The sequence below is a fragment of the Bacillus rossius genome, chromosome 7, assembly GCF_032445375.1.
Source record: "Bacillus rossius redtenbacheri isolate Brsri chromosome 7, Brsri_v3, whole genome shotgun sequence".
NCBI lineage: Eukaryota > Metazoa > Arthropoda > Insecta > Phasmatodea > Bacillidae > Bacillus > Bacillus rossius.
In genome coordinates this window covers 71,375,019-71,388,497 of record NC_086335.1, presented here as the reverse complement: position 1 = coordinate 71,388,497, position 13,479 = coordinate 71,375,019, and the positions used below count along the sequence as shown (strand labels likewise).

The 13,479-nt window shown below is 37.9% G+C and overlaps 1 protein-coding gene across 1 annotated transcript in view; it reads left to right on the top strand.

Annotated features, from left to right (window-relative positions):
* LOC134534354 (nucleoprotein TPR-like) overlaps positions 1 to 13,479 on the top strand; it is a 70,682-nt gene that overhangs the window by 39,047 nt on the left and 18,156 nt on the right. Inside the window, 5 exon segments of the mRNA XM_063372772.1 lie at positions 4,124 to 4,246; positions 5,248 to 5,338; positions 9,561 to 9,757; positions 10,981 to 11,143; positions 12,174 to 12,275. Coding sequence (XP_063228842.1) covers positions 4,124 to 4,246; positions 5,248 to 5,338; positions 9,561 to 9,757; positions 10,981 to 11,143; positions 12,174 to 12,275 — 676 coding nt within the window.

Genomic DNA, 13,479 nt, shown 5'->3' with positions numbered 1-13,479 from the left:
CAACCATAAACAACCAGAAAATACCGTGGAGCTAGTAGGCAATGAACATTTTAAATAGCAAAATATACATATTTTATAACATGAAAAGTTGCTTTTATTTCTAAACATGTAATAATTTAAGCCTAGGCGTGTAAAAGTACGAGTAATTATAGCAGGAGACAATCTAAAATGCACGAGGGAAAAACGTAAACTCATGAATGTACAAACATGGCTGCTTGTAAGTTCTGATACTGTATTTATGTCACAACTTAGCCAAAATACTGGTACGAGACATAAACTTCACAAGATAAAATGAGCGGTGTCTTGGTAACTGTTTTATACGTCTTTTATAATTTGGGAAGTATTGTACAGTTGACGCCATATTTTTTAAACTAACCATTAATTTCTGGGGATCGTAAATAATTAATTATTGGTATCAAGACATCATGATAAACGTAAACGTGAACATGTCACGGCAGCGAGAAAACTGGTGCGTATACCAATAAACTGGTATTAGAACTGGATAAAATTGGTACACGGGAGGTGGAGCTTATATTTTTTCCGCTAAGCTCGCATCTATTGGTTGGCGGCTGATGGCGTCATGAGTCTGGGCGGAGCATAGAGTGCGCATGCGCCGCCGCGTCGTTACAGCAGCTGACCGAGTACAATGACCTTTCTCCGCGTTTGGCGCGCTATTGACGGTAAATATTCATCAATTTGCGGCCTTTTCTTAAAAAAATTTTTACTGTGAGCAATGTGTATGTAGCCCGTATTTGTTATAAACCCTGCCGGTTGCAACTGTATTTATAATTTGGAGAGGCAAATAATCTCCTTGAACAGCCAAAAAAGCAAGCAGAAGAAAACTTCAAATTTATTTTTTAGGAAGTAATCAGAAAAACATTTTGGCTTTCATTCTTTTTTTATTTTTGTCAAATGTGGTAAATTAATAATTGATTAAATACTAAAGTAAAATTTGTTGTTAGTGTGTTTGTACCTGCATTGTAGTATGTGCTATTAAACAAAAGGAAAAAAATTCTAAATAAGGTAAACTGTACTCCTTTTTATACTTTTCCCTTTATTTACACTTTCCCGCTTTTTACACTTTTTTACTTTGTCCCCATGAAAAGTGCAAATAAGGGGTTTTGCTGTATATGTAAATAGTCTTAATTTTCTAATAACTGTGTTTTATTTAATTACTATGGCCACATATAGCAATATAAATACGTAAATAAGTAATAAAATTAAAAACAAAGTGTAATGTACTGTGTATACTATGACTGTGGTTGGAAACTATTGACCAAATCAAACTTTCTTAATAGTATACTAAAAATACTAATATACTAAACAAAAGAGTTAAACACAAAATTATACTATAGCTATCAAATTAGTGTATCCCTAAATATAAGTACATATTTTTATTAATTAATAGCCAAAGTATGGAGGAGAGTAATCCTTATAAACTATCACTTATTGTATTACTATAATGAACAGTAAAATATATGTGTATAAGCTATGACAATGTATATACATACTGAGTAAAGACACCTAAAAGATACAGTAGAATCTCGTTATAGCGAGAACACGGCTATAACGAGGTATTTTTGAGGAATTTAGGGCATGATCGCTTGAAGCGCGCTTTTGTTATTTGTCTGCTTTATCTACAGCCCTCTCGCTCGCCACTAGACATCTTGCCGTTGACGCCTGTCACATTCTTCAGCCGTGCAGTTGCCACCTAAGTGCGTGGCTTTAAAAATAGAATCCCGCCCTTTCTTTTATCAAACTTCCGTCGGCGCTAGAGCTGTAGCAAACCGTATGTATTCGGTAATGAGAAACGGGTGCGCCATCTAGTAACGAGTTACGAAACGTTACACACGGCTGCATCTCGTCACTCTCATTTTTCGTATCTTTTACGCATGCGCGCGCATTTTAGATGAATGTACGTTACAAAGAACGAGATTTGTTTATTAAGTAAAGTATAATTTGGAAATTCGACGTCCAAGTTTTTTTTACTGTTTATTAAAGGTATTGTGTGTGTAGACAAAGTTTGAGATTGGAACAGAAACAACGTAAGAAAGTATTTTTTACAAATTAGAAATATGTATGTTTTTGTTTTTATAATCGCGTATTTTCACGTTTTTTTGGTTGTTATCTTAAAAGAGATAATATTAAAAAGCCGCTCTAATGAGATTTAATTGTTTCTTGGTTAACAAAAACTATTAATTCTCAAATATTGTTAATTGTTTATATTCTATTTATTATTATTTACGCGACGTCATACTGTACGCGTACGCAATACGACTGGATTTTTTGCTGCAACATAACATAGCATGTTATGTGGTATCAGAAGTAACGAGTAACGTAACGATAGTAACGAGTACTAATTGTTACAGTGAAGAATACATACGGGTACAAATTTTTTTTGTTACTTTTACACCTCTAGTAGGCACTACCGTATTTATTTCCGAATCGCTAGGGCAGTTTTCTTGTAACTTTTGTTTCGGTCAGTTGTTTGGGTATCTGTCCTGGAAAGGGGTGGTGATGGTTTGAGTTTAATCCCAAATTTATTTTCTAAAAAAGTTGACAGGTTTCTTTAAATGAAAAAAAGTATAGTTATCCAGCGACTATTTCGTTTGAGGCGTACGTGCATTGCCGCACTCCTGCTTTTTTGTATGGAATTAAATCGTCGCGCTATACTAGCACCACCTGTTAGCAACATCCCGAACCAACATGGCCGCCAGCAGACAGCCCGCGTCGGCAATAGATAGCAGGACAATGCTGCGTCGGCCGCGGGCTGAGATGCTATACTTACGTGGCGTGGTAGAGTATTCTATTCTGGTTTTTTGATGCAATCGGTGATCGCATCCGTACTTATGGAATATCGTTTTAAAGAGAATTCACACATCTGCTCACAGAAATTAAGATTTCGTTAATATAACCTGTTATTTTCCAATTATATAGGTTTAAACACAATTTTTATGCTATTTTCGGTTTATTTTTATTTTTTGGGGGCCAAAATTTGTCCAATTCGGTTATAGCGAGGATCAAACCCGGAACCGTGACACCTCGCTATAACGGGACTCTATTGTACGACTATAACAAAATGCCTATAAGCATACTTGTAAACATTAAACCATATTTAGTAATTATTTAATAGGCAGTTATTCATAAATATTTTATGTTCATTACCCATCGTCCTTTCATTTATTACTATATACAATTAAAATACATATTTAATAAACATATTAAAAATGAGCTAACCTTACAATTATGACTATAAAGATTTTTTTAATAAACAGGGTAATACTGTATATTTAGCACTAAAAGATTAAAGAGTATAAGCCTACACACTTTTAATAGTTTTAGTGCATATTCTTGGGTATTAAATCCATTAAAAAAAAAGTCATTGAAGCCTTTTACTAATTTCAAAATTTAAATGTACATTATTTTTTTCTCAATATTATTTCAATGTGCTACCCTTTACCAGGTTTTTTTTTCTCTCCTCTTTTCCAATTAAATTGTGACAGCCTTTAGTATTTTGAAATTTAATTGTTTTACCTTTTTAAGTTTTTGAATGTGGCGCCTTCAACTAGTACACTGGTACACACCAGCGTAAATAAAAATATGGCACCTTCTGGAAGCACGGGCTGGAATTACAGATGGCACCTTGTGGAAGCACGGGCTGGAAATAAAGATGGCACCCCTCAGTAAAATTGAATTTGTCAGTTCCATAGTGAAGATGATGGCGACCATGTGTAAGTGCACACTGCAGCTGTGCTAGTGGAGCGGGGACTCGCACGTGTGCGTGGTTGTGCCGGTGTGTGCCGGTGTGTGCAGGAGTGTGCCGGTGTGTGCAGGAGTGTGCCGGTGTGTGCAGGACTGTGCAGGAGTGTACAGGTGTGTGCAGGTGTGTGCAGGTGTGTGCAGGAGTGTACAGGTGTGTGCAGGAGTGTGCCGGACTGTGCAGGACTGTGCAGGAGTGTACAGGTGTGTGCAGGTGTGTGCAGGAGTGTGCCGGTGTGTGCAGGTGTGTGCAGGAGTGTACAGGTGTGTGCAGGTGTGTGCAGGAGTGTGCAGGAGTGTGCCGGTGTGTGCAGGACTGTGCAGGAGTGTGCCGGTGTGTGCAGGAGTGTGCCGGTGTGTGCAGGACTGTGCAGGAGTGTGCCGGTGTGCGCAGGTGGTGGAGGAACCGGACGAGGGGCAGGAGTTCGAGGACGACGCGGACAACGGGGAAGGCTTCGTGGTGGAGGGCTACGAGAGAGAGGAGCAGGTGGGTGCTCATTGGTTGCCAGGGGTTTACTGCTCGCTCTGTGTTATTGTCACCCAAAAGGCAAAAATCATATTGCATTTGGGACAACAACATTAACAGGTGACGATTATTGTGCCTGTGGTGCTTCCAGAATCTACTGAGGGGAAAAATTACTTTCAAAACACTTGTTTTTAGCCATTTCCATTCCCATAAAAAAACTTTTTAAAAACAGAACTACTAACCTGACCTTAAAACAACCTTAAATGCTTTTCGTAACCGGACACCGCTAAAATAACTTGAGCAGTTTTTAAATTGCTTGCGTTCTTTTGAAGCCATGCACACCCTTGTGACCACGTGTACCCAGTGGACAAGGCTCTTATTTGGGAGCTCGGGTGGACAGAATCACAGTAAAGGCATACTTTTGATTAGTACCCTGTTTAATTGCATAATCGTCGCACCCATATTTTAGGGCGTCAATATTTGGATAAAAAAAAAAAATCTCACGTAAACGTTGCATGATGTTTTTGGTCCCTCTATTAGCTCTTTGTGTAGGTATCTTTTCTGTATAAAACAATTTATTTTAAAGTAGAAATCTAATATTTATTCGTACATTACCACTTACATTTTTAATTAATGGAAATACGAAGTTATCTGACTTCTAAATTATCTTTTAAAGGTGTTTTTAAACTTTATAACCTTTATCTGTTCGTCTTGTGTCGCCGTGGTGTACTGCTTATAAAAATGTAGCCAGTGCTAGTTGGTATCATTCATGTTTGGTTATGTTGCTTCCCGTATAGAGTGCACACATGTAGTCTAATATCGATATCTCGCCGATTCATGCAACGCGCACTCTCTGTTAAGTGCTGAGTTAACTACATTTTAATGACATACCAACCAAGTGCTCCCCATTGTAAGGTTTGTGCAGGCCTTAATGGAGGCTCTGTTCAGACACGTTGCGCTGTGGGTGGTGGTGGTTGCTGCCCTTTAGTTCTCCAAGTGCACCTCGTTTGCTCCCCACGCAGGAGTTGGTGGACTACGACGAAAGCGAGGGACCAAATATCGACAACACCACCACCGAACAGGACAGCAACGAAGTGGAGGTTGCAGTCGGGGGTGAGTTGCAGTCTGTGTCTCAGCGATTCATCATAATGACTTTGTCTAGCCATACGTTACTAGAGACAAAACATTTTTTTTTTATTGATTTGTAGGGTTGTGCGAATGTTCGGTATACCGATACCGAAATCGAAATTTTGCTACTTTCATTTTCGATTTCGGTAAGAATTTCATCTGTCGAAGTTCGTTTTTAGCGAAATATTTCGAGCCAAACGAAAGTTCAATAGCTTACCGAAGTTCGTTTGTTCTAGTTGAAAAAGAAATCGTAATTTAATAAAAATGTACAGTATAATACCGGTACAATAACGTTACTTATTATAAAGTATATTTCACTTAACGAATTTTTTTTAAGTCCCCGCCAAAAATCGTATCTTCACCATGCAAAACGGTTTCAGTTTAAAGTATTATTTTCACTATAACGTATAAATTCTACTAGTAGCGTGGCATTACTACACCAAAATTTACTTAAACTGGTAAATAAATTTCCAGCTAAATGATTAATGTAGTAGAACAAAGATACACAAATACCAACGCAACGTATTTTCTAACCTCTAAATTCTCAAAACAAAGTTAACAAACAGTTGCGCGCACAACCATAGATTATACCGTACGTAGTATGCGACGTGAGCAACACAACACCATTCGATACATCGAAAGACGGAGGTTTGAGAGAAGTATTAATTATTTAGACAAAAGTGTTACGCTACGCTAAAAATACTGTTTGATGTCTGTGCCGGGATTGTTTATTGTTATAGTTGAGTTTATTTTCAGGTTACGTTATTTAAACACCGCATTGTATTTGTGCTACAATATGAATGATCCTGGAGATAAAAAGAAACGAAAGCAATTCACGCTTAAGGAAAAAGTGGATATACTCAGAGAACTAGACACGGGGAAAAAAGCAAGTCGCAGTTGCGAATACATATGGCATTGCGGCTCTCCTGTAGCTATTTTTTTATATATTTTTTTCTCTTTGTAAAGATATGTATGCATGTTTCAGTGCTAAGTACAAAAACTTGAGGTACCTGTAAGTACTTAGCACTGAGATTCTACTGTAATGTCTTTATATGATTTGCTTGTTATTACTAATAATGTAATAACATATGCAAATCATATAAAGACATTAATTAGAAAAAAGATTTCCATTAAGATTAATTTACGTGGTGATGAAAAAAACTCACGTTAATGAAAATACGGTAAAATCATAATTTGAACAAACATGGCAGATAAAGTTAACAAAATTCAACCGTGATTACAGTAGGCCTAGGTATCAAAACAAAATCATGTAATATTTGAAAAATTACCTGATTCATTTGCTTTCAAACAGTAGTGTAGGTACTATATTCGTAAAACATACATTCCAGAACTGTTAGTACACTATTTAGTATTTACCGTATACACATAAACAAAGAACGTACCTACTTTTATTCGCGCACAGCCAAACAAAAACATTGTCGTCTGCTTTATTTAAATTTTACATACTCTGACTGGCATATAAAATCCTCATAATATACAGCCAATTAGACAAAAAGGTCAACAAGTCACTGCATGTAATGACCACTTGGCAGCAACCATTTGTTATGTTTTGTTTTGACCATGTCCATTGCCTAGTTTACAGCTTCCTGAGCTAGCCATGTGTGACAGTGGTGCAAGATGGCGGCCGTTCCGCAGTATTCACGTATTTTTTCATCAGTACCATGCACGTGATAAATATATTATCATAGACTGCGACATTACGACTGTAAAGGAAATAGTCTGTGCGCTGAAAGATCTGGATTGATTCTTGAAATTTACGAGTGACATGGGGCTGTGTTGTGTGGTCTAGGGCAGATGTTGATTTTATTAAATAGTAATATTTATATATACATCAAAAGGTACCAAAATGATTTATGTAATAGATTTTATTACTGAAGAGCAAATTTTGGGGCACTTTTTTTCTTTGTTAATTAAAAAATTTCGCTTAACTTTCGTTAAGAATATATTTATCTCATAGAAAAATTCATTTTCGTTTCACTTTCGCGAAACTTGATAAATTTTCTTTCACTTTCATTTCGTGTGGATAAAGTCACTTTCGCACATCCCTATTGATTTGGCAACAGCTTGAATAAATGTTTAAACAGTCAGCTCAAACATAACTCAAGCAAATTGAACTACGGTTTAGTTGGTCAAGTTGCGAGACTTTGCCCAGTCGTGATACATTCAGCCATTGGTAGGGTTACAATTGGCATGCAGAAGCCGGAGACATTTAACCTTACCTGCTGTTAGCCATTGCTCAAGAATGACAGTTCTTTACTAGGTCTGCTTCTTTATTAACAATGCGTTGAAAGAATGTTTTTTTAAAAAAATTAACATATTAATTGTATACTCAATTTAGTTTAACATTAAAATACCGTAGCTGCTTAAAGTATAGTATGACCAAGAATGTGACATTATCTAGAACAGTGGTTCCCAAACTTTTTCAGCTGGCGACCCACCTTTCCTTATAGGAATAATTCCACGGTCTATCGGTCTATGGTGGAGTAAAAAACCTTATTTGTATTGTATCCCTTACTAATGTATATATAATCTACCGTAAAATATTGCATATATATATGTGTGTGTGTATATACACTAGTGATGGCCCGATATCCAAAAACCCGATACCGATACTGATTCCGATATTTCCAAATTTACCGATCCGATACCCGATACCCGATATTCCGATAATAGGCCTATCTCATTTCTAATACTGATTCTATAAAATTGTGGTTCTGGAGTATTGTTAGAGACAATAATGAAAAATGTTAAATATTAATAAAACATACTTATGTGAATGTATATTATTTTTATTAATTGTAAAATATTGTAAATTCACAATAAATGAAAGCTAACAATGAAATTATCATAATGGCCTACAAATAAGCTCTCTAAATTCAAATTCACAAGTCACTGCATGTACTTAGTCCAGTGTCTCAACTGTAATCTACGAAAAATACAGTCTGAAAAACATCAAACTTTACCAACTTTTGTACCCTTTGTAAAATTTCATCACGGTAAACGACACGCTAGAAAGGAAGGTCTTCATTTAGCAAATTTTGTGACCATTGTTCAAGTATATCACTTCATTTATTGGTGCGAAAACACGTTAAAAATACGTGAAAAGTAATTTCAATACAACTTTGAAACGTACTGCAGAGTTTATAAAACCACACATCTTTATTTATGTTATTGGCAATGCACTCAATATAGCCAACATAATACCTTTGCTGCAACTTGCCCTACTTAAATACGTTTCATATTTTAGCTTTTGTAAAACTTACATAACGTCTTTGTATAGAACAGCAGTTGGCGACCATGAAACGACACGGAAAGAAAATGCCTGTTATATCCTACTCTATGGTCATATCAAGCAGCAACTTTATTCTTCCCAAAGTTTACTTACGGCTACACCACTTATTAAATTAAATATCGTAATTATTTTCGTTTATGTTTTCAATTTATGTACACTTAGTGAACTTCGAAAATTCATCAAGCGAAAACATTTTGCGAATATCTGAAACGAATAAATATGCATTAATGACTGGGATTTGTGTACACATGGAAGAATTGTACCGTCGGGATGCATTGCAGTATCAGAAAGAAGAAATAGGCTTGAAATTGTTTCAGTGGAAAATATGCTTGGAATTACTATGCAATATGGTGACGTGAAGAAAGATAAATTACGCCCGTGGAAATTAAGCTTGGAATTACAGTTGAGGTTATGTGAGAAGTATTATTGGCGAGAGCAAACATCGGTTATCAAAATATCGCAAGTATTTACCGATGTCCGATATTGAAAAATGTGCCGATATTACCGATCTCCGATATCGGATATCGAATTTCGGGCCATCACACACGCACACGCGCGCGCGCACACACACACCTTTTTTTTAAGATACCAATTGATTATTGATAAACAATTTGTTCTAATTTGAATATGGTTGACAAAATATAAGCACTTTGTAGAAAAACAGTTATTTATTTAACAATAGATATGTGTTTTGGTTGTTTCGGTTTTTATTTTTTTTTCTGATGGTTTATTCGATGGTTTCTGATAGTTTCAGGATCGAGTCGCGACCCACCGTTTGGGAACCGCTGATCTAGAAGATGTTACATTGTAGTTGCGATGTAGTCGGTGCATGCGCCATGCTTGGTAGAGTTGAGAATGTAAGAGTGTGAGAGCTGAGAGGGGTGGGTGATGCAGAGGACAGCAACGAGGTGCCGAACCAGTCGGGCTCGCTGGGCGCGGAGAGCGACGTGGGGCAGTCGACGGGGCCCGAGGCGAGCAGCAGCGACGCCCCGAAGAGCGAGGACGTGTCGAGCCACGCCTCCCAGTCCGTACTGCCGGTGCGGGCGCGCTCCGTGCAGCCACTGGCGCGCCAGCAGCAGCAGCTGCTTCTGGTGCGTGCGCGTCCGCTCCGCCCTGCGCGGATATCAGTTCCTTGGTCTTGATTTGGATATTGATTTTTTATTAAAAACATACAATTAAAATAATATAACAGCTGCACTTCCATGAATAAGTTCCATTAGAATACATTCATGAGTACTTGTGTCAAATTTGAGTGGTAGGAATGAGAATTAGAATCTACTAAAATGAATTTGTCACATCATGTAACAACGTCTGGAAAATTGGTTAAATAATATAAAAATGAAGGTTGGTTAGGTTAAGTCAGCTTTAATAATTATTTGGAAAATGTTTGTTAAAATATTTAAATTATGAAATTAAAAAAAATGGTTTTTTGAACTATACAGCTCACTAACCTTATTCACGAGTTTTCTTTGATAATGAAGTCTGGTAAATTGTATTTTGGTTCAGCTATACTATTATAAACACATATTCTGCTAATTTCATCTGGAATCTTAATTCATTATTTACGGGGTTTTTATTTTTATTTTTTTATTTTTGTGCTTTGTGGCCTTAGCTTGCGCCAATGGCCATATGTCAGTTTTTCCTTATGCATTTTCTTTATCATATCGTTAGTAATCGTGTATCTGCATTTAAATGTTACACCCATGCCTTGCCCGGGACTCGATCCTGGTGAGCATCCTACTACGCTACAGAGATAGGCTAAGTGTATATGTGTTTTGACGATGTAGTCCTAGGTGGTTTACTTTTTTTTTTGTTCCACTTCTGGTACGTGTGACCACAATATTTGGCGGTGTGATGAAACGAATACAAATAATATTTTGTTTTTAATTTTGAAATAACAAATATGCTGTGTTTTGAATCATTCACACAATTTGTCCGTTAATTTTTAAGTCAGTAGTGTATATAAGTATTTTTTTTGCATTGATAATTGTTTAAGTTTTTGATTATAAAGTTTTATTAAAACATCAAAAAAGGGTATTGTATATCGTACAAATGACTTAATCTCAACAGTGAATGTTTGTATACGACAAACTCGAGGTATGCTATGAAAAAAAAAATATTCTAAAGGAAATGAATATTTGTTATTTTGAGGAGTTAGTATTTGAGGTCCAATCGAATAAGAATATTTAATTATTCGTATTGGAAAATTCAAATATTTGTACAGGCCTATCTCTGTGTCAACAAGATATTAAGCCCTTATTCCTTCATTCGCTGCACGCTGGCCGATACACACCCCCTCACGTCGTGTGTTCAGCCACAAGGGTACGAGGACGCGGGAGACGACTCGATCGTGCCGAGCACTCCGACGCTGTTCCTGCCGCGACGCAGCGATGGCTTCGGGGAGGCGGTGAGCTCCCCACACGTCCCGCAGGGCCGCTTCACCTTCTCCGAGACGAACCAGCCGGCCGGGCGCGCCAGTGAGTGGATGAATCAACCTAGATTAACGTAAACAGGGGAGCTGGTCAGCGCATTCTGCAACCCAGCACCATTTTAACCGTCAGGGATAGAGTAAGCTGTAGTGTTTGATTCATCACCTTGAATTTTATTAAGTTTACACAAGTGGCATTGTCATTGCACCACCATAGAAATTTTAAAAAATTTTAAATGAAAAGCACTACTTTGAATGTAACCGTACTACTTATAAGAGCTTAGTTGAAAAAATACACTCTGCCTGTAAACCGCATTACTTATGTCAGTTTTGACTGTATCATTAACCGCAGGTGTGGCAGTTGAGATAGGATAATACGTACTTGGATTGTAGAAATGGGATGAGTGGGATGGAAATGTAAATGGGGGGGGGGGGGGGGGCGGTGCTAATGGAGTTTCTTACAGTGGAAAGCACCTCCTTTCTCTCTAGTGGCTTTAGTGAGAGAATGTCCAATCGCTACTCACTGGGACTTCGGTAAGGGGTATCCGTGAGGATACACTTCCACAAGCGTACGATGCTCTTTGAGCCGAGCCCTTGTCCACTTGCCGACTCTCGCTCAGTGTACTTGCCTGTGCAGGATTCCAACCAGCGACCCACTCTGACGTCGTGGTCACGCCCAGTCCTTGCAGACCCCTACTCCAGCAGGCGTCTCGTAGCTCTCACGTCGACATGGTGCACCTCCGAGACAGGGGTCGCAAGTGTTTCAACCCGAGCCGGGCTGTTCCGTGTGTAGTCAGATGTTTGAGAAGGTTTGACCGCCGGCCGGGAGCCAAACACATTCACTGACCCAGGGCAAGGGTTAAACTTGTAATCCAGGAATAGCTCACTTAGCCACAGTCAGGTTCCAGTGTAGATGTGTCAGGGAAAGGCGTAATGGTCGCGTGCACTGTTGCACAATACTTAGAATTCCCATCTAGTGCTTTTGTATTGCCTGTAATTGTATATTGGTGTGTAAACGTGTATGACAGTATATAGGTTGTGTGTGGAGGAGCAGCTAGACGTAGGTGTGTGTGCTGCAGGCTCGGCCCAGTCAGGGCCCGAGGCTCTGGACGATATCCGCATGGAGGACGCTGGGACCGGTCGCAGTGTGCCCACCACGCCGCTGCAGGTGTCGCCTCAAGGTACCGCCTCCATGTTCATTGCCTCATGTTAAACTACTATTTAGATCCTTTGTAAGACATAAATTAAAACATTTCTTCATTGTGGTGAAATATTGTGCAGTTATTTTAATTACTTATGCGTGTGTCTGTGCGTGCTGTTTCAATTTTGATACTTTGAGAACTAGGTGCAGCAGTGAAATTAAACCAGTTGACAATTTTAATTTTGTGCATTTTGCTGTAATTGTTGACCCACGTTTCATTAAATTAACCAAAATGAAGCCCTTTTCATCCCAAAAAAAAAAAAAGTAGCCATCATTTTTCGACTCGAGTACGGAGATTGCTTAAACGCTTTCCGGAGATGTTCACTGAGCTCCTGTACGTAGGCTACACGCATTGTGTATTCAAAGTCCATGAAGCCTATGGCCGAGGCGTCCGTTCCATTCCCAGGCGGTGAACTTCTGTGCAGAGGAGTTCAAGAAACTGGTGCAGCGTTGAGAATAATGCTTGAAACCTTGTTGATGGTGACTGCAATGTCAACCGAAATGTCTGTGCAACATTCGCCTTCGACGTGGCTACAGCCAGAAGCCAAGCTACTTCTTACAATGGCTGCGAAAGTCTGCGATCTTCATTAACATGTATACATGTCCAATATTTACAATTTACAATACGGAAATGTGATTCATGAAAAAATGTAACAGTAATTTATGTTATGTAAGTGCGCCTTTTTTTTTAATTAAACTTTAAAAACTTGCTGTAAATTATTTTAAAAATGTGTGTCAGAATATTACAAACTTTTTCAGTTCCAATAGTTCGTATTTACTATTGTTTGTTGTGGCAGCCATGAACTAAATAAATCAAGCTTTTGTTCGTTCCTAACTTTACCAAGACGATGATATATTTATTTTCTATGTAATAAATTCAAGAACGTTATTAAAACTCAGGATGTTTTAGGTATGATTTTCACAGCAGGCTTATGTAGTTAGGAATGATACGAGTTCAAAGTATGTAGTACTAGGAAATGTGTAAAGGGTACTCATGATTTTTTAGGTTATTACAGACACTTTAATTTTTCAGTATTATCTGCCAGAAATTATCAAACTTATTGTTAATCTGCAGAAACGCTTATTCAACTAAATATTTAGGCATAATTGGCTTCTGCTGATTTGTATCGATGCAACTCTAGCCTTAAAATATACTATTTGTGACTAATTTAATCCTATAATTG